General features: G+C 41.7%; 1 protein-coding gene across 3 annotated transcripts in view; it reads left to right on the top strand.

Annotated features, from left to right (window-relative positions):
- Positions 1 to 19020, top strand: part of CUNH8orf34 (chromosome unknown C8orf34 homolog) — a 499772-nt gene that overhangs the window by 145639 nt on the left and 335113 nt on the right. For all 3 annotated transcript variants that reach the window (XM_073679422.1, XM_073679421.1, XM_073679423.1), the window contains exons 3-6: positions 2771 to 2902; positions 14618 to 14746; positions 15014 to 15042; positions 17428 to 17600. In XM_073679422.1, coding sequence (XP_073535523.1) covers positions 2771 to 2902; positions 14618 to 14746; positions 15014 to 15042; positions 17428 to 17600 — 463 coding nt within the window. The remainder of the gene's footprint in view (positions 1 to 2770; positions 2903 to 14617; positions 14747 to 15013; positions 15043 to 17427; positions 17601 to 19020) is intronic.

The raw sequence follows: 19020 nt of genomic DNA, 5'->3' as shown, positions 1-19020 counted from the left end.
TTCCCTATTTATGTTTGGTATCCCCAGTTACCATGAAATGAACCAGTCTACACAATTAAGCTCTTCCCTTAATTTGTTGAAATCATCTTTCCTAAAGTTCCAGGTTTTTGGATTTCCCCTTTTTGAATGTTTGATTGAAAATTACATTGAAACTTCCCATATTATGGTCACTGCATCCCAGATGCTCCCGGACCTGTAGATTTGAAATTGTAGCTGGTCTATTTGACAGAACCAGATACAGTAGATTATCTCCCCTGTTCCAACTGTTCATCTACCAGCTGAGAAAGGTAATTGACCTGAACTGTGAATAAGAACTTGCAGCTTTTAGCACAACCAGAAGTTTCTATGTCCAATTGAATGTCTGGATAGTTAAAATCCCCCATAATAAAGACCCTATTATTATTTGCTGCCTTTTCAATTTGTTACAACATTTCATCCTCTACCTGTTCAGCTATATTAGGATGCTTGTAGCAAACTCCAATTAGCAGCTTTCCATTATTGCCATCCTCTTGTATAGCTCCCCATACTGACTCTACAATGTCGCAGCTCCCCCCAATGTTGTCATTGAGCACAGGTTTTAAGTTGAATTTTATGAATATACAAACCCCTCTATCTTTTTTGTCTTTCCTGTGCTTTCTAAATGTAGTGTAACCCTCTACGTTTGTCAACCAGCCATGGCTTTGATCCAGCTAGGTTTCCGTAATGCCCACCACATCATATTCTGTGGCCGACATAAGTCTCCAGTCCCAATCTTTAAAGAAGCACTCTCTTTAAACTTTTCATTGACTTAAACTATGTACTGTAAATGTATATGTAAAGTAGTGAAATCTGATAAGATAATCACTGATCCCTGGTTTCCACTGCCACTCTTCTCTTCTGAGTCATGTGATGGCTTTTCCGACTCGCAGGCCCACAATGGGCTCTACACATGAGGGTACTATGTAAATCTATGGAGCCTTGTTTGATGCTAGTTTCTTTACATGTTTTTTTGACCAGTCTAATCTGGTCTTTCTATTTTTAAGGCTGATTAATGGTTTGCACCTTGTGGTGAATCTTATGTACAGTACAGACCAAAAGTTTGGCCACACCTTCTCATTTAAAGATTTTTCTGTATTTTCATGACTATGAAAATTGTACATTCACACTGAAGACATCAAAACTATGAATTAACACATGTGGAATTATATACTTAACAAAAAAGTGTGAAACAACTGAAAATATGTCTTATATTCTAGGTTCTTCAAAGTAGCCACCACTTATTAAACCAGACAGGGCACACCTGTGAAGTGAAAACCATTTATGGTGAGTACCTCTTGAAGCTCATCAAGAGAATGCCAAGAGTGTGCAAAGCAGTCATCAAAGCAAAAGGTGGCTACTTTGAAGAACCTAGAATATAAGACATATTTTCCATTGTTTCACACTTTTTTGTTAAGTATATAATTCCACATGTGTTAATTCATAGTTTTGATGCCTTCAGTGTGAATGTACAATTTTCAAAGTCATGAAAATACAGAAAAATCTTTAAATGAGAAGGTGTGTCCAAACTTTTGGTCTGTACTCTATCTGCGCTCATGAAGACTTCTCTTTATGGTAGACTTAGATACTGAAACACCTACTTTCTGGAGAGCGTTCTTCACTTTAGTGGATGGTGTGATTTTTTTTTTAACCATGGAAAAGATTCTGTGATCATCCACTACTGTTGTCTTCTGTGGACGCCCAGGCCCCTGCCATTTTGAGCTCTAAAACCTAGTCAGTTTTTTTGCAAAATGTACCAAACTGTTGATTTGGCCACTACTAACATTTCTGCTATCTCTTTGATGGATTTCTTCTTTTTCTTCAGCCTAATGATGGTCTGTTTCTCTTCCATTGAGGGCTCCTTTGACTGCATGTTGTGGGTTCACAATAATAGCTTCCAAATGCAAATGCCACACCTGGAAGCAGCTCCAGACCTGCTTAATTGATAATGGATTAATGAGGAAGAAGACCGTGCAGCTGATTAAAGAGCTTTTGAGATAACTGTCCAATTACTTTATGTCCCATTAAAAAGAGGTAGCTACAGATTAAAAAGCTGTAATTACCAAACCATTATTCCAGTTAGAATGTGAATACCCTCAATTAAAGCTGAAGAATCTGCGCTTTAAGCCCATATTGATTATATGGCTGTATCTTGAATATGTTTTGGTAAACAGCTAAATTACCAAAACTTGTGTCACTGTCCAAATATTTCAGGACCTAACTGTAGATTATACTTATAAAATTTAGGCACTTAGCACATTATCAAATTGTGTGAGCTCATCTACCAGTGCAAAATCAACCTTGTTAGATGGGAACCTAAACTAACAGACTTACTTCTACCGGGCCTAGTCCTACAGATTTAAAGGGCAGGTAGGATCCAGTTATAATTAAAAGAAGGACTGAGGACACATGGTTGAAGCGCTTGGTTAATATGGTGGCAGTCAATTAAACCTCAAATATACACTACAAAAAATGTAATTGTCAAGCACCTCAGTGCAAAATTAAATTAATGTACAGATGCATTACACTTGTAGACAGATGCAGCCACACTCTCAGCGCACCAAGATATATGTGAACATTGATAATATGAATATTGAGCTGCATTACTGCTATAGAAACTATATTTATACATTTCAGGTACTTAGTGCATATTTTGATCATATTGTGACGACTGGCTTTATCTTCTTCATAATGTTTCTACTGACAATAGTGTAGCTGATAAGGATCTCTAACCATACACTTTATTCCTCTACAGAGTACAAAGGGATTCGGAGGGATTTCAGGAGCTATGACAAACCATGGCAAGTAAATGCAAAGAAGCCAAAAAAGTCAAAGAGCGACCTCGCAGTTTGCAATATTTCACCACCATCTCCTGAATCAAAATCCTGTAAGTATAGAAAAAGAAGTTGATGAGTGTGACCGTGCCTGTCTTCTGATACAGTGCTGTCGTTACCTTTCCACTACATGTTCTGCTGTTTTATTAGCGGGATCTGCTCGGATTTATGTCAATAATAGTATTGAAATAGAAATAGAAACTATTTCCTGCTATAAGTTAACCTACTATGAACTTAAAAAGATTGTCCTGGACTTATACACTGTGTGCAGAATTATTAGGCAAGTTGTATTTTAGAGGATTATTTTTATTATTGATCAACAACTATGTTCTCCATCAACCCAAAAGACTCTTAAATATCCAAGCTTAATATTTTTGGAAGTTGGAATGTTTTTTTTTTAGATTTGGCTATCTTAAGAGGATATCTGTTTGTGCAGGTAACTATTACTGTGCAGAATTATTAGGCAACTTAATAAAAACCAAATATAATCCCATCTCATTTGTTTATTTTCACCAGGTAAACCAATATCAGTGCACAAAATTTAGAAATAAACATTTCTGACATGCAAAAACAAAAAACAAAAAAATTAGTGACCAATATAGCCACCTTTCTTTATGATGACACAACAGCCTTCCATCCATAGATTCTGTCAGTTGCTTGATCTGTTTTTGATCAACATTGCGTGCAGCAGCCACCACAGCCTCCCAGACACTGTTCTGAGAGGTGTACTGTTTTCCCTCCCTGTAGATCTCACATTTTATGATGGACCACAGGTTCTCTATGGGGTTCAGATCAGGTGAACAAGGGGGCCATGTCATTATTTTTTCTTCTTTTAGACCTTTACTGGCCAGCCACGCTGTGGAGTAGTTGGATGCATGTGATGGAGTATTGTCCTCATGTTTTTCTTGAACGATACTGACTTCTTCCTGTACCACTGCTTAAAGAAGTTGTCTTCCAGAAACCGGCAGTAGGTCAGGGAGTTGAGCTTCACTCCATCCTCAACCCGAAAAGGTCCCACAAGTTCATCTTTGATGATACCAGCCCATACCAGTACCCCACCTCCACCTTGCTGGCGAAAGAGTGGAGCTCTCTACCCTTTACTGATCCAGCCCTGGCCCATCCATCTGGCTCATCAAGAGTCACTCTCATTTCATCAGTCCATAAAACCTTTGAAAAATCAGTCTTAAGATATTTCTTGGCCCATTCTTGATGTTTTATCTTATGTTTCTTGTTCAAAGGTGGTAGTTTTTCAGCCTTCCTTACCTTGGCCATGTCCCTGAGTATCGCACACCTTGTACTTTTTGATACTCCAGTAACGTTGCAGCTCTGAAATATGGCAAAACTGGTGGCGAATGGCATCTTGGCAGCTTCACGCTTGATTTTCCTCAATTCATGGGCAGTTAATTTGCGCCTTTTTTGGCCAACACGCTTCTTGCGACCCTGTTGGCTATTTGCTATGAAACGCTTGATTGTTCGGTGATCACGCTTCAAAAGTTTGGAAATTTCAAGACTGGTGCATCCCTCTGCAAGACATCTCACAATTTTGGACTTTTCAGAGCCCGTCAAATCTCTCTTCTGACCCATTTTGCCAAACGAAAGGAAGTTGCCTAATAAGTAAGCACACCTTATATAGGGTGTTGATGTCATTAGACAACACCCCTCCTCATTACAGAGATGCACATCACCAGATTTACTTAATTGGTAGTTGGCTCTCAAGCCTATGCAGCTTGGAGTAGGACAACATGTATAAAAAGTATCATGTGATCAAAATACTAATTTGCCTAATAATTCTGCATGTGGTGTATATTGATGGCCTGTCCTTAGGATAGGTCATCAGTATCTGATCAGTGTGGATGTGACACCCGGCACCCATGCCGATCAGCCGTTCCTGGTGCCATGATGAGTTGCAGAGCTGCACAGCACATCTGTCAATGGAGTTGTGGCCGTGTACTGCAGATCCACCTCCTATTCGAATCAATAGGGGGTATGTGTAGTACATTGCCACGGCCTTTATGCAGTTCACAGAGCTGTTCAACTCTGCACATCCAGCTGCCGGCAGCTCCGGTTGCAGCGAGATCCCGCACCCCTGTTGATCAGATATTGATGACCTATCCTAAGGATCAGCCATCAATATAAAATTCAGATTGAAAAAAAGATTTTTTTACACTAAGCACATCTGAATGATGGAGGTCTGACCACGGAGACAACTATTCATGCCTAAATTACTAGTACACAAAAAACATGGTAACCTTGTTATCAGCATACCAGCAGGATGGTTTTGCAGCCTCTGTCTGTAATTAAACTGTGAATCTTTCCTTTCAGTGATGGCAAGCAAAGAGCTTGAAAACGTAAAGGGGTTGATCATTTTAGGACTAATATTAACCATTGTTTAACATACCAATACGCACGTCCTTGGATGTACAGCTATGTGTCCCCTTGCTCAGCCGTCCGTGCTGTCGATAAATCATTACTGTCCATAAGATATAAGATGGCAGCTGATGGAGGGGCTCTTCACCAGTGAAATACATTGCAGCTTCCCGCTGTGCTTTATGTCCGACGGTACAAGTGTATTGGGAAGATACATTGCGTTTCTTAGACGGAATCTACTTGCCGTATTTGGTCACATTACCCTTTCACCATTGTGTTATTCTTTGTGGACATTTAGGAATTAATTGACAACAGTGTATTGGGATGCATCTACACAGGAAGATCGCCATGCATAAGCATTATTAATTCACGATAATCTTTCCTTGTAAATGGACTGCCGATCACCTGATGAATGAGCAAAATACTTGTCCGTCCGGTGAGATCATAGTTCTTGGCGGTGCATCATCCGGTGTAAAAAGGGTTTGCACTACCGAGAGCGATATGTGGAGAAATTCTCCGCACACTCTTTGCTTCAAGATGCAAATATGTCTTTATGTATTTTGAATGTGTAATAAATACATAAATAGACATCAAAGTGCAGGAAGAAATGCAACAATAATAAAACGTTTCAACCCTTCCTGGGTCTTGTTACAGCGTCGCTTAATTTAATGTGAAGTATAAGCCCTCCCGTACTTATTCTACCTCGTAATTACTACACGTTTGAAATAAAGAAGCATTTGCATCTTAAAGCAAAGAGTGTGCGATGAATTTCTCCACATATGCTGCTGGGATCCCACATCCCGTCCACCAGCACCTCGTACCATAGACTGTGTGCTCCAATCTTCCTTGTTTGCCGAGAGCAATGGCAGCGTATGCACACTGATCGATCGATCACAGACCGCTTAGTGTGCATCGTTTAGTTTGGTCTGTCTGTATAAAAAGACTATTAAACGACTTCTGATTGGTAAAGGTTTATTGATTGGCGATTTTTTAGGGCCATCAGTCGGTCTTAGTAAACTAACCCTTACCATTCTCCTTGTCAGTGTAACACGGGTACTTTAGATGCAGCGACACAGAAACACAGAGCAGCCAATGCAGGATTAATAAACAGGGGAAGTTTATAATAACAGGGTAAATCTCCACGAAGGGAGTATCAGGGGAAAATATGGGGGAAAACAAGGAAAGTAGCAGGTAAAAAGTCTTTAACTGACAGTTCACAGTTTAACTAGATATAGCAGAGTCGAACCGGTTGTAAACTACAGTTTTTACACGTAGCTGACTCTTTTCCTCCACAAGGCAGTTGCCAGCTGAGGCCGGTGTTGATTTCTTCAGGCGTCCCCGCCTAAACAATGCTCCGTCTTCTGGCGGCAGCGGGCGGTCTCCGGTTTTACCCGCTGAGCCCCTAGTCCATAACGCGGCACCTCACGTGCTCGGCTCCATAGACCCTGCATCTCTTCTCCCTCTAATCGGCTTGACTCCTCCGGTCCACTGCACTCGGCTCTTGCTCCCAGTCCTGGAGCCAGGAACCTGGACCCTCTCTCACTGCTCTGCTGAGCAGGACCCAGCTCCGCTTTCCCGCGCAAAATGTCCTCGTCTCTTCCTCTCTCTACCCACGTCACCAGTCTCTCGGTCACCTGACCTCCCAGCTCTCACTCTGGACACGCCCCCAGCTTCCCAGTCACCTGACTCCTGTGCTCGCAGTCTGTCTTCCCCCTGCAACCAGAGGCACGGCCCCCGCAGTTCCGGATCCCTTGCTCTGAAAGTACTTACACCCCGGTCTTCCCCCTTACATCAGCATTCAGAGAAGAAGAGCACCTCATCTCTGAACTCTTCACTGTACTATTCCTTTGTTATTCTTCTTCTTGGAAATCAGTATATGATCTTTAAGCCATGTTCACATGTTCAGTGTTTGTTCAGTATTTTTGATCAGTATTTGTAATCCAAAATCAGGAGTGGAACACCTCAAGGAAAAGTATAATAGAAACACGTCACCACTTCTGCATTTTTCACCCACTCCTGATTTTGGCTTACAAATACTGATGTAAAATACTGACCAAATACTGACCGTGTGAACATCGCCTTACAGTTGCTATTGTGGTGTCTTTCTATGGAGCCTGGCTGATTGGACTGTGTCAGGGTGTTTGGCGATGCACCCAATTGACATCGAGATTGGTAACACCTTAACTTTCTAGGAGGAATGACCACATGCAGATTCGCAAGCAAATATGTTCCAGAATTTATTCTTTTATGAAGAATAAAAGTGTTTCATAAAATGGTGAACTGCCGGATATCCATTATTAGAACAATGTAATTTGACCTTTTACATTATCTGTAGACTAGTTTTTGTAACCTTTATAGATAATTTCTGTGTGATTTATTATATTGTAAATTGTAATTACATACACAGTTTGTACTGTGGTAATTAATGTGGTAGAACAATGGTGCTTTGTAACGTAACCCTATAATAATGGTTTCCATCATGTTCTCATCACTTACTATTTCATGATGTATCCAGGCAGTCGATCATTATTTCTTCTTGGATTGTAGAAACTGATACATGATAGCACTTGACACTTTTAATCTCTTGTATCTTGTGACCGCTCTTCCTTTTAACTCTGGATTGAGCTTGAAATCTGACAACCCAATAAAGGAAACTGTCAGCTTCCCGTGGAATAGATCTGTGCTATGATTGCTTTGAAGAAATGAGCTGTGCTGTACGGTATTTTTATATAGTGCAAGATACAGGGTAAGGAGTGAGATATATATGTACATATACACACAGTTTGTGTCTACAGCGGAATGGCCATAATTATATACTGATCTACTAACATAAAGTGCAAAGACTGAGACCTTAGATAATATTACATGACCTGATCCACTACTGGATTGTGACAACCAGAGCTGATACATTGATATAGACATAAGCCTATATGTTGGACAAGAATTAAAGGGCTTATCTTATGTCATAGAGAAGAATCTTTTATTTAAGACCTCCTGTATTAAAGCTGGGAACTCTACTTCTGGTGGACCAGAAAGTTCTTTTATTACGTTATTGGTCTCTGCCAGGAAAATGTATTATTGGTCGCAGCTTTCTAGTTTTGTAAAGTTAGACTGTCATGAGGTTTTTGCTATGCTTTGAGAGCAGCATAATAGAGGGGCAGAGACTCCGATTCCAGTGATGTGTCATTTACTGGGCCTGCTTGTTGCAGGTTCAATAAAAATCAGTGTTTTATCAGCAGGGAATTATCACTAGAGGACTAGTTTTCTTGTGCCATGTAGTCCTCCTTCTCTGTGTAATCCCACCCCTACCACTGATTGAATATGCAGAAAGCTGTCATTCAGAGGTGTGGGCGGGTTATACAGGACTCCGCATTCAGAGAACTGCTATATCTGCAGCAGAGAAAACAGTGATTTTATCAAAACTGCAGTAATCAGCCCAATAAATGACACATTGCTGGAATCAGGGTCCCTGCACCTACATAATGCTGCTCTCAGATTACATTGCAAAAAACACCTGCTGACAGATTCCCTTTAATAATGTATTGTTTGCATAGTCTACCAATTTATCAGCGATTATGAGGATGAAATTGAGTCTTTGTAAAATAAACCATACATCTTTTCTTGATCTTAGATTTATAAATTGAAACATTCCTGCAGATGCAGAATTAAATCAGATTTAGGGGTTGCATATTAGATTCAGTTAATATTGTGCTTGAGTACTATGCAGAAGAAGCAAATTTAGTGGTCCAGGTTTTGTTTATTGCTAATCATTAAATCATCCTAAGAAGCATTTTAGCTCAAATATATCCCAATATATTATAAAGGGTCAGTGTCCCTTATCTATAGAGTTCTGTAAATGTAAATCACACAGCCTTGTTTTATAATGGAACCATTGTAAGGACCAGAGTCTGACTTCTCTAACTCCCGGTGATTGCTGTTATAAAGAGGGGTGCTATGGGAAGTTGCAGGGGAAATGGAGCATTACATAGCGGTAATTAAAATGAATGGCCATCTATTTAATAGTTTTGATTCCCCAGGTATGCCAGGCCTTAAGCCGATCTTACATATCATTCTGGCTTTTAAAGAGAGGTCTTAAAGAGTCATGTGGCTTGTCCTAGTCTTCTTAGGAGTCATGTAGTCCCGTGCCCCTCCTGTCTTGATTCACATCATTGCCAGCCAGGACACGGGTAATTTGTTGCTTTTAAATCTTTTTTTTTTTTGTCTTTTTAGCTGTAAGGGACATTTCAGATATTATAAACTTTAGAAACCTTTTATAACCCTAAAAACTGTTGTAGATCACTCCTGACGCTTTTTTTTTGGAGAGTAACCTTCTCCTTTTTGATTTAATTGTAGTTATGTAGTGTTTTATTTTCTCATCATACCCATTTGTAGTTCTTTTTGCAAATAAAAGTTTGTATAGATAACTAGAAATCACGTACTATAGAGAGTTATAAAGCCGAAGCAGCCACCAGCTGCGCCATGAATGGTTAAGCTTTGTTATGACCACATTCTGCTGTTCGGTGACGTTTTCCCAGTTGGCACATGCTGGCAGCTTCCAGGAGATGAATTAGCTGTGCAGTGAAGTGGCTTCTACTGAGATTATCATGTTCCTGACGATGCAGGTCATTAATATATTTATAAAAGAGACCTGTTTGTTGTGTAACTGAATGAGCTCACTGATAAGTGTATCGTACAGACTGCCCTGGGTGAACCTGCATTTAGTAATTAGGAAAAAGGCACAGTCTGAGTTACATGGAGGTGGTCCCGACTTTCAGTCTTGAGAACATACATCCATTTTGTCCAATTTATTGACCCTTCTCAGTATATTTTGCAAGATATTACGTTTGTGTGTATTCGGGTATATATTATATAGGTTATAAGGAGGTGTGAAAAGAAAAAATGCTGCAAAGTAAGTATGCTTTAAAAAAACAAAGTGTTAATAGTTTATTTTTGTCAATTAGCAAACTGCAAAGTGAATGAATAAAAGATAAATCTTTAAAGGGGTTTTCCCATGAACAAAATTAATTTTAATAAACATTTTATTCAGCAGATCTTTGAATAATAATTAGTGATGAGCGAGCGTGCTCGTTTAACCCTTTCACCGAGCACGATCGGGTGCTTTCCGAGTATCTTCGGAATGCTCGTATATTAAGTTCAAGTCCCTGCGTCTGCATGATTTATGGCTGTTAGACAGCTTGCCTGTTTGTTAAGGAATCCTCACATGTGTTGAGGCTGTATAATAGCCTTAAATCATGCAAAAGCAGGGACGCCAACATAAGATACGAGCACGCCGAAGATACTCGGAAAGCACCCAAGCGTGCTCGGTGAAAGGGTTAAACGAACATGCTTGCTCATCACTAATAATAATAAATTCCACAATTTAATGTGTTTAAAAAAAATGTTCCCTTTTAATTAATAGATCTTGGAATAATAATAATTTCCACAATTGGATGTGTTTAAATAAAATGTTCCTGTGCTGAGATAATCTTATAAATGTGCCCCTGCTGTGTACTGTGTAATGGCTGTGTCTGACCGTACAGGAACATGGTCTGATCATACCACATCTCCTGGGCAGGGGAGGGAGCAAAACAGTATACAGATACTACTGCAGGGGATCACAAATGATTGTTTTATCAGGCAAAAAATTGCTTAAAAACAGGCACTGGAATATATTACCTCACAAAAATAATCAGCTGTGATCCTGAGCTGTGCTATCTGTATACTCTCTTTTGCTTCCTCCCCTGCCCAGGAGATGTGGTATAATCAGACCATGATCCTGCAGGTCAGACACAGCCATTGTACAGTACACAGCAGGGGCACATTTATAAGATTATCTCAGCACAGGAATATTTTATTTAAACATATCCAATTGTGGAAATTATTATTATTCCAAGATCTATTAATTAAAATGTACTTTGTTCGTGATAAAACCCCTTTAAAGGCAAAAGACAGTCACACCAAAATATTAGTTTAATATAGATTTCTGTCTAGTTCATTCATTTTGTATGTTATTAATTGATAAATAATAAATGATTAACAATTCTATTTTTGAAAGCATTCTTACTCTGTAGCATTTTTTCCACACCTTTGTAAAACTTTTGCTCAGTATATATATATATTTATTGGTAAGACGCCTCACTCGGCCACTTCCGGAAGTAGACTCAGGAACCGTGTTTTCTCTGCAGGCTTTATTTAGTGGCATAAAGCCCTGCAGTTCCAGCGAAAATAACCACAGCCTTACTGGAAAAACAACAAAAGAAAAGATAAATGATAGCTCAGTCCATAGCAGTGTGGGATTAGCCACACAGGTTGTAGTCCCAGCTTTCGATCCTCTCTGAGCTGTGGCCTTCCAGTCTGGAGTCTTTGCCTCTCCAAACTCAACAACAGAAAAAAAATGGTGACTGAGCATTTAAACCCTGCTCAGCCACACCCTGAGGGGAGGTATGGGGAATGACTTCCCTCCCATCTCTACGTCATTCCCATAAAATCAAACCCTTTAAAAGAGTTAACCCCCCAGTATATAACATGCTGGCAGAAATTCATTAGGTCTCAGTTCACACAGGAGAGCATCCTGAGTGATACATGCCTCCCCTCGCATATAACACCAGTGACTCTGTCACAATATACACTGCTCAAAAAAATAAAGGGAACACTCAAATAACACATCCTAGATCTGAATGAATTAAATATTCTCATTGAATACTTTGTTCTGTACAAAGTTGAATGTACTGACAACAAAATCACACAAAAATCATCAATGGAAATCAAATTTATTAACCAATGGAGGCCTGGATTTGGAGTCACCCCCAAAATTAAAGTGGAAAAACACACTACAGGCTGATCCAACTTTGATGTAATGTCCTTAAAACAAGTCAAAATGAGGCTCAGTATTGTATATGGACTCCACGTGCCTGTATGACCTCCCTACAATGCCTGGGCATGGTCCTGATGAGGTTGCGGATGGTCTCCTGTGGGATCTCTTCCCAGACCTGGAATAAAGCATCCGTCAACTCCTGGACAGTCTGTGGTGCAACGTGATGTTGGTGGATGGAGCGAGACATGATGTCCCAGGTGTGCTCAATCGGATTCAGGTCTGGGGAACGGGCGAGCCACTCCATAGCTTCAATGCCTTCATCTTGCAGGAACTGCTGACACACTCCAGCCACATGAGGTCTGGCATTGTCCTGCATTAGGAGGAACCCAGGGCCAGCCGCACCAGCATATGGTCTCACAAGGGGTCTGAGGATCTCATCTCGGTACCTAATGGCAGTCAGGCTACCTCTGGCGAGCACATGGAGGGCTGTGTAGCCCTCCAAAGAAATGCCACCCCACACCATTTCTGACCCACTACCAGTCATGCTGAAGGATGTTGCAGGCAGCAGATCGCTCTCCACGGTGTCTCCAGACTCTGTCACATCTGTCACGTGCTCAATGTGAACCTGCTTTCATCTGTGAAGAGCACAGGGCGCCAGTGGCGACTTTGCCAATCCTGGTGTTCTGTGGCAAATGCCAAGCGTCCTGCATGGTGTTGGGCTGTGAGCACAACCCCCATCTGTGGACGTCGGGCCCTCATACCACCCTTATGGAGTCAGCTTCTAACCGTTTGTGCAGACCCATGCACATTTTTGGCCTGCTGGAGGTCATTTTGCAGGGCTCTGGCAGTGCTCCTCCTGTTCCTCGGACAAAGGCGGAGGTAGCGGTCCTGCTGCTGGGTTGTTGCCCTCCTACGGCCCCCTCCATGTCTCTTGGTGTACTGGCCTGTCTCCTGGTAGCGCCTCCAGCCTCTGGACACTATGCTGACAGACACAGCAAACCTTCATGCCACAGCTTGCATTGATGTGCCATCCTGGATGAGCTGCACTACCTGAGCAATTTCTGTGGGTTGTAGAGTCCGTCTCATGCTACCACGAGTGTGAAAGCACAGCCAACATTCAAAAGTGACCAAAACATCAGCCAGAAAGCATTGGTACCGAGATGTGGTATGTGGTGTCCACCTGCAGAACCACTCCTTTTATTGAGGGTGTCTTGATAATTGCCAATAATTTCCATCTATTGTCTATTCCATTTGCACAACATCATGTGAAATTGATTGTCAATCAGTGTTGCTTCCTAAGTGGACAGTTTGACTTCACAGAAGTTTGATTTACTTGGAGTTATATTCTGTTGTTTAAGTGTTTATTTTTTTGAGCAGTGTATATAATATTGTTCTTTAAAAAAAATGTTATATTATTCATACTTTTTTTGGTATGCTTCACGTTCAAACTGATTCTCTGGGAATCAATTTTTCAGTGAAGGAGTACATTTAGTTGGGTTCTGATGGCTCTGTGGAAAGACACACCTTTACTGCACTGCTGCAAAGCTGCATGTAACATGTGTTTTAGTGATTTTGACTAGGATCATGTTGATAGTGTGACTTTTCCTTGTGTGAATATACCCTTCAGCTTTAGATTTGACTGAATAGACACTTTAAAGCCCCACTACAGCATTTATTTTTTATGTTTTCAGCTCTGTCGTGTCACTAGTAATATACCTACTAGTCGCTGTCTTCTTCTCTTCATGGCTCCACTCCGATCATGCTCTGCCGTCTTGTGACTGCAACTTCTGACTAACCGAAAGTCAGAGGTAACGGGCTCAAGCTCTCAGTGTAAGTCTATGAGAGCCGTGTTCTGGACTCGTTCTGGCTCTCATAGACTTACATTGAGTTGTGACTTCCGGCTCTCCCAGCAAACACCGGAGTGATCCGGCAGGTCACAGCGAGCAGAAGACGACCAGGGCAGAGCGGAGGAGCTGCACACAGTGGTTGGTAAGTATATTACTAGGGGCAGGGAACTTACAGTAGTGACACCACTCCAGTGGTGAAATGAAGAAAAATAAAATGTTGGAGTGGTGCTTTAATGCAATGTAGATAAACCTACACTTAAGTAGCCATTTAAGTACAATATAAGGCCTCCTGAACACCTTAGTCCACAGGAGATGTCATAGGAATCCCATGGGGTACATGAGGCCTCCACTCTATCTATTGTTTTACAGAGTCATGTATCCGTTTGGCTGTAGCAATCTTAGAAAGAGGTGCATGAAGTTAGAATGGAAATATTCTCCCATAGTGGAAGTATTCCTAGGGCAGAATATCTCTGATTTGCAGCCCCTGCCATGTGAGAGGCTGTGATCATATTTTGTAGTTTGTTGCACAAAAATTAATGCTGGGATTTTTACAAAAATCGCTGCAAAACCAATGATAAAACTGTGACAACATTGTAATATGTCTACATAGATTTAGACATCATCTTTTTGTAATTAATCACATTTTTATTGAGTCTTCATTATTATATGTTTTTAAATACTATGTATTTTAAGGAGTTTCATTTCAGAGTAATTAAAAGGAAATTCTTTTCATTTCTTAGTGCCCAGATCTATCGAACACCCTAAATGGGATTGGCGAACGAAGCCAGAAAGTCGAGATTTTGATGAGTTAAACCACATCCTTCAAGAAAGCAAAAAACTGGGGAAAGCTCTGGAGAATCTGTCACGGAGTAAGTCACAAACAGATGTGTAATATTTCAAAGTTGGTCAATGCAAAATTTGTCCAAATATTATAAAGCTCTATTTCTCATCAATTCATGATAATGAACCTAAGTTTAATTTCTCCTCATTTGTACAATAAATGGGAAACAGTATGAGTGCGTCTTTACAACATATTTCCCTTTAAATTCTTTCTAGAGCAACTTTTTTCTTTCTACAAAATGGGAGGGATATAGTATAGTTTCACTACATTTTTTAAACTTGTTTCTTGTTCACAGGTATTGCTGTTTCAGATGAATTGGAACAGGTATTTTTAATACTTTTAGTGTATTATTATTTCCACTATTTCTATGTTTGGAAATGCATGTAAAACTAAGGGTGTAGCTAAAAGTTATTAGGCCCTGGAGACTCTTTAATGATATATCAGGCTGACATCATGCAACCACTGCTTCATACATGCTGCCCATGTATCGGGTAGTCAGTGCCTTATACATGTTGCCCCTGGCTCGGGCAGTCAGTGCCTGACACTTTCTGCCCCTGTATCGGGCAGTCAGTGCCTGACACATTCTGCCCCCAGATCAGGCAGTCAGTGCCTGACACATTCTTCCCCTGGATCAGGCAGTCAGTGCCTGACACATTCTTCCCCTGGATCAGGCAGTCAGTGCCTGATACATTCTTCCCCTGGATCGGGCAGTCAGTGCCAGATACATTCTTCCCCTGGATCAGGCAGTCAGTGCCTGATACATGCTGCCCCTGGATCGGGCAGTCAGTGCCAGATACATTCTTCCCCTGGATCAGGCAGTCAGTGCCTGATACATGCTGCCCCTGGATCGGGTAGCCAGAGCCTGATGCATGCTGCCCCTGGATCGGGCAATCAGTGCCTAATACATTCTTCCCCTGGATCGGGCAGTCAGTGCCTGATACATTCTTCCCCTGGATCGGGCAGTCAGTGCCTGATACATTCTTCCCCTGGATCGGGCAGTCAGTGCCTGATACATTCTTCCCCTGGATCGGGCAGTCAGTGCCTGATACATTCTTCCCCTGGATCGGGCAGTCAGTGCCTGATACATTCTTCCCCTGGATCGGGCAGTCAGTGCCAGATACATTCTTCCCCTGGATCAGGCAGTCAGTGCCTGATACATGCTGCCCCTGGATCGGGTAGCCAGAGCCTGATACATGCTGCCCCTGGATCGGGCAATCAGTGCCTAATACATGCTGCCCCTGGATCGGGCAGTCAGTGCCTGAAACATGCTTCCCCTGGATCGGGCAGTCAGTGCCTGATACATTCTTCCCCTGGATCGGGCAGTCAGTGCCTGATACATTCTTCCCCTGGATCGGGCAGTCAGTGCCTGATACATTCTTCCCCTGGATCGGGCAGTCAGTGCCTGATACATTCTTCTCCTGGATCGGGCAGTCAGTGCCTGATACATTCTTCTCCTGGATCGGGCAGTCAGTGCCTGATACATTCTTCCCCTGGATCGGGCAGTCAGTGCCTGATACATTCTTCCCCTGGATCGGGCAGTCAGAGCCTGATACATTCTTCCCCTGGATCGGGCAGCATGGATCAGCTGTCAGGATTCTAGTAGCCTAGGGCAGAGCAGGGGTTATATATCATGTATAAATAAGTAAATAAAATGGCAGCAACTGTTATAAAACCAACCAAAAAAAACAAAACACTACACATCTCTTCTTCCCCCCGGTGATCCTGACCTAAAGCTCTGGTGGTCCATCCGGGCTTTGTTTATAAGAAACCAAGCAATGTGAACTGAGGTCTAAGATGGTAGACATGCAAGAAAAAGGAGCATGTTCACACTAGCAAAAAGAAGCAAAACCTACAAAAGACAAAAATATATCTCATACCCTACCATCATTATATATAAATGTAAAGCAAAGTTTCATAATAAATATAGGGTACTTAGTGAACTATTTTTGATCAAAAAAAGTATACAAGCCGTCCCACCAGCGGCAAGGTGACCCTAAATTGGGACGGTACCTATACTGCCTATATTAAAAACCTTACTGTATATCAAAGTTGAAGTAATGCATATAAAAGGGTAGACAAATAGGACCGGGTCCCAACTCCAGACCACCTAGGCCCGTGGTAAGCTACATATATACCAATCAGCTCAACAAAGGGGATGCCACACCCTTAAATTGCAGAGAATGCAAACAAGACAAAAAACCAAGCAATGTGAACTGAGGTCTAAGATGGTAGACATGCAAGAAATAGGAGCATGTTCACACTAGCAAAAAGAAGCAAAACCTACAAAAGACAAAAATATATCTCATATCTTGCCGCTGGTGGGACGGCTTGTATACTTTTTTTGATCAAAAATAGTTCACTAAGTACCCTATATTTATTATGCAACTTTGCTTTACATTTATATATAATGATGGTAGGGTATGAGATATATTTTTGTCTTTTGTAGGTTTTGTTTATAAGAAGCAATCATGTGACGCTTTCAGCCAATCAGTGGCCGCAGTGTACTTTATAGGTGTCACAGCCCAGAGCAGAGCTATGATGCCAGTAGTACAGCATGTGGCCGACGAGCCACAGACATAGGTCTGTATAGTTATAAGCTTGTATTGATGTTAGTCAGTGACCTGTAACCTCAGCCCCATACGTTCATCCCTGTTTTTAACGATGATATAGATATCACTGAAATAAATTCTCAATTTTTTGTATCTTAAGGACACACGAGCATTTAACTCCTCACTTCTGAGACCCTGTGTGATTGGAGAATGGGTGGGACGGGAAGACAATGACATTGACCCTTTAGCTTCAGAAATGATACAAACTCCTGTACCAAGAAATAAAAATGAACAGCGTGAAGGAGATGAAGGCAGCGGCAGTCCAGCTGGGAGGTTGGTATCCCTGTACAAAGCTTGCACCTAGCGCATTTTATCTCTTTCTTACAAGCTATTAAAGCAATGAATGTCACATGCTCCAATTATTGAGTTTGAAGGAATTGTCTAGGAGTTAAAAAGAGGCCAAATAATACATGTTCAGCCAGTGTTGAGGCTCCAGTGGTCCTCCGCCAGTCTTTCTTTACATTGCAGTAGATGAGAAATGATGGAATTTAAAAAAACAAACAGATTTTATCAACTTGAACTAAATGAGTTACATCAACTATAAGATGTTTATTTGCCATGGATGGTTTGTTTTATTTTACTTCAATTCTTTTAATGTCTTGGTATAAACTGTATTGAATGTATGGTGCCAGGAGCTTGTAATTAGTGCAAACCCACAGCAATTGCCGCTGTATGTAATGTAAATTGTAAAGCAAGAGTGAAAACAAAATGTAAAATAACATTAATTAGAACATAAAATGTCAGAAATAAAGAATAATTTACATTTTAAAAAAGTCACAAAAAATGTAAAACGCATATATTATATGTTTAATCATTAAGACCCATGCAGCAAAATACAGGATAACCCCTTCCTAAAGTGTGATATACATGTAAGTCTATAGCCTTGATAGAGCGTGTGGAGAGGACTTGTATCTTAACCCTTTCACCACCTTGGGATTTTTCAGTTTTTTGCGTTTTCATTTTTTGCTCCTCTTCTTCCCAGAGCCATAACTTTTATGTTTTTCTGTCAATATGGCCATGTGAGGGCTTGTTTTTTTGCGAGACAAGTTATACTTTTGAACGACACCATTGGTTTTATGTAGCGTCGGCGTCCCTGCCTCCTGCTAGGCAGAGACGTCGCTCCTCTCACCTCCCTGCTCCGTCCTCGGCGTCCTCTTCCCGCGCGCTCCCTCTCTCTTAAAGGGGCCGCGCGCGCCATCCTTAGGAGTCCCCGGCCAATATAAGGCACCTCCTCCAAAATGGAGGTGCCCGAGCAAAGTTGTTGCAAAGCCTTTCACCTCTGCTTCAGCCCTCAGGTTCCGTTGCCAGTTTGCTTTCCAGCTCTGTCTACCTGCTTGTATTCCTGCGGTCCGACAGTCTGTCTACCTGCATCCGCCAGTCTGTCTATGGACCAGTCCGCCTGCGGATCAGGAAGGACCTGCCTGACACCTGCCTGACACCTGCCTGACACCTGCCTGACACCTGCCTGACACCTGCCTGACACCTGCCTGACTCCTGCCTGACTCCTGCCTGACTCCTGCCTGACTCCTGCCTGACTCCTGCCTGACTCCTGCCTGACTCCTGCCTGACTCCTGCCTGACTCCTGCCTGACTCCTGCCTGACTCCTGCCTGACTCCTGCCTGATACCACCTGCCAGCCAGCCGAGAGACTCTTACACGCTCACCTGCTACCCGCCAGCTAGCCTACCTGGAGG

The sequence above is a fragment of the Phyllobates terribilis genome, unplaced genomic scaffold, assembly GCF_046119375.1.
Source record: "Phyllobates terribilis strain yellow unplaced genomic scaffold, ASM4611937v1 Scaffold_4__5_contigs__length_816908805, whole genome shotgun sequence".
Classification (NCBI taxonomy): domain Eukaryota; kingdom Metazoa; phylum Chordata; class Amphibia; order Anura; family Dendrobatidae; genus Phyllobates; species Phyllobates terribilis.
The sequence above is the reverse complement of the archived record's forward strand: the minus strand, read 5'-3'. Positions and strand labels throughout refer to the sequence as shown.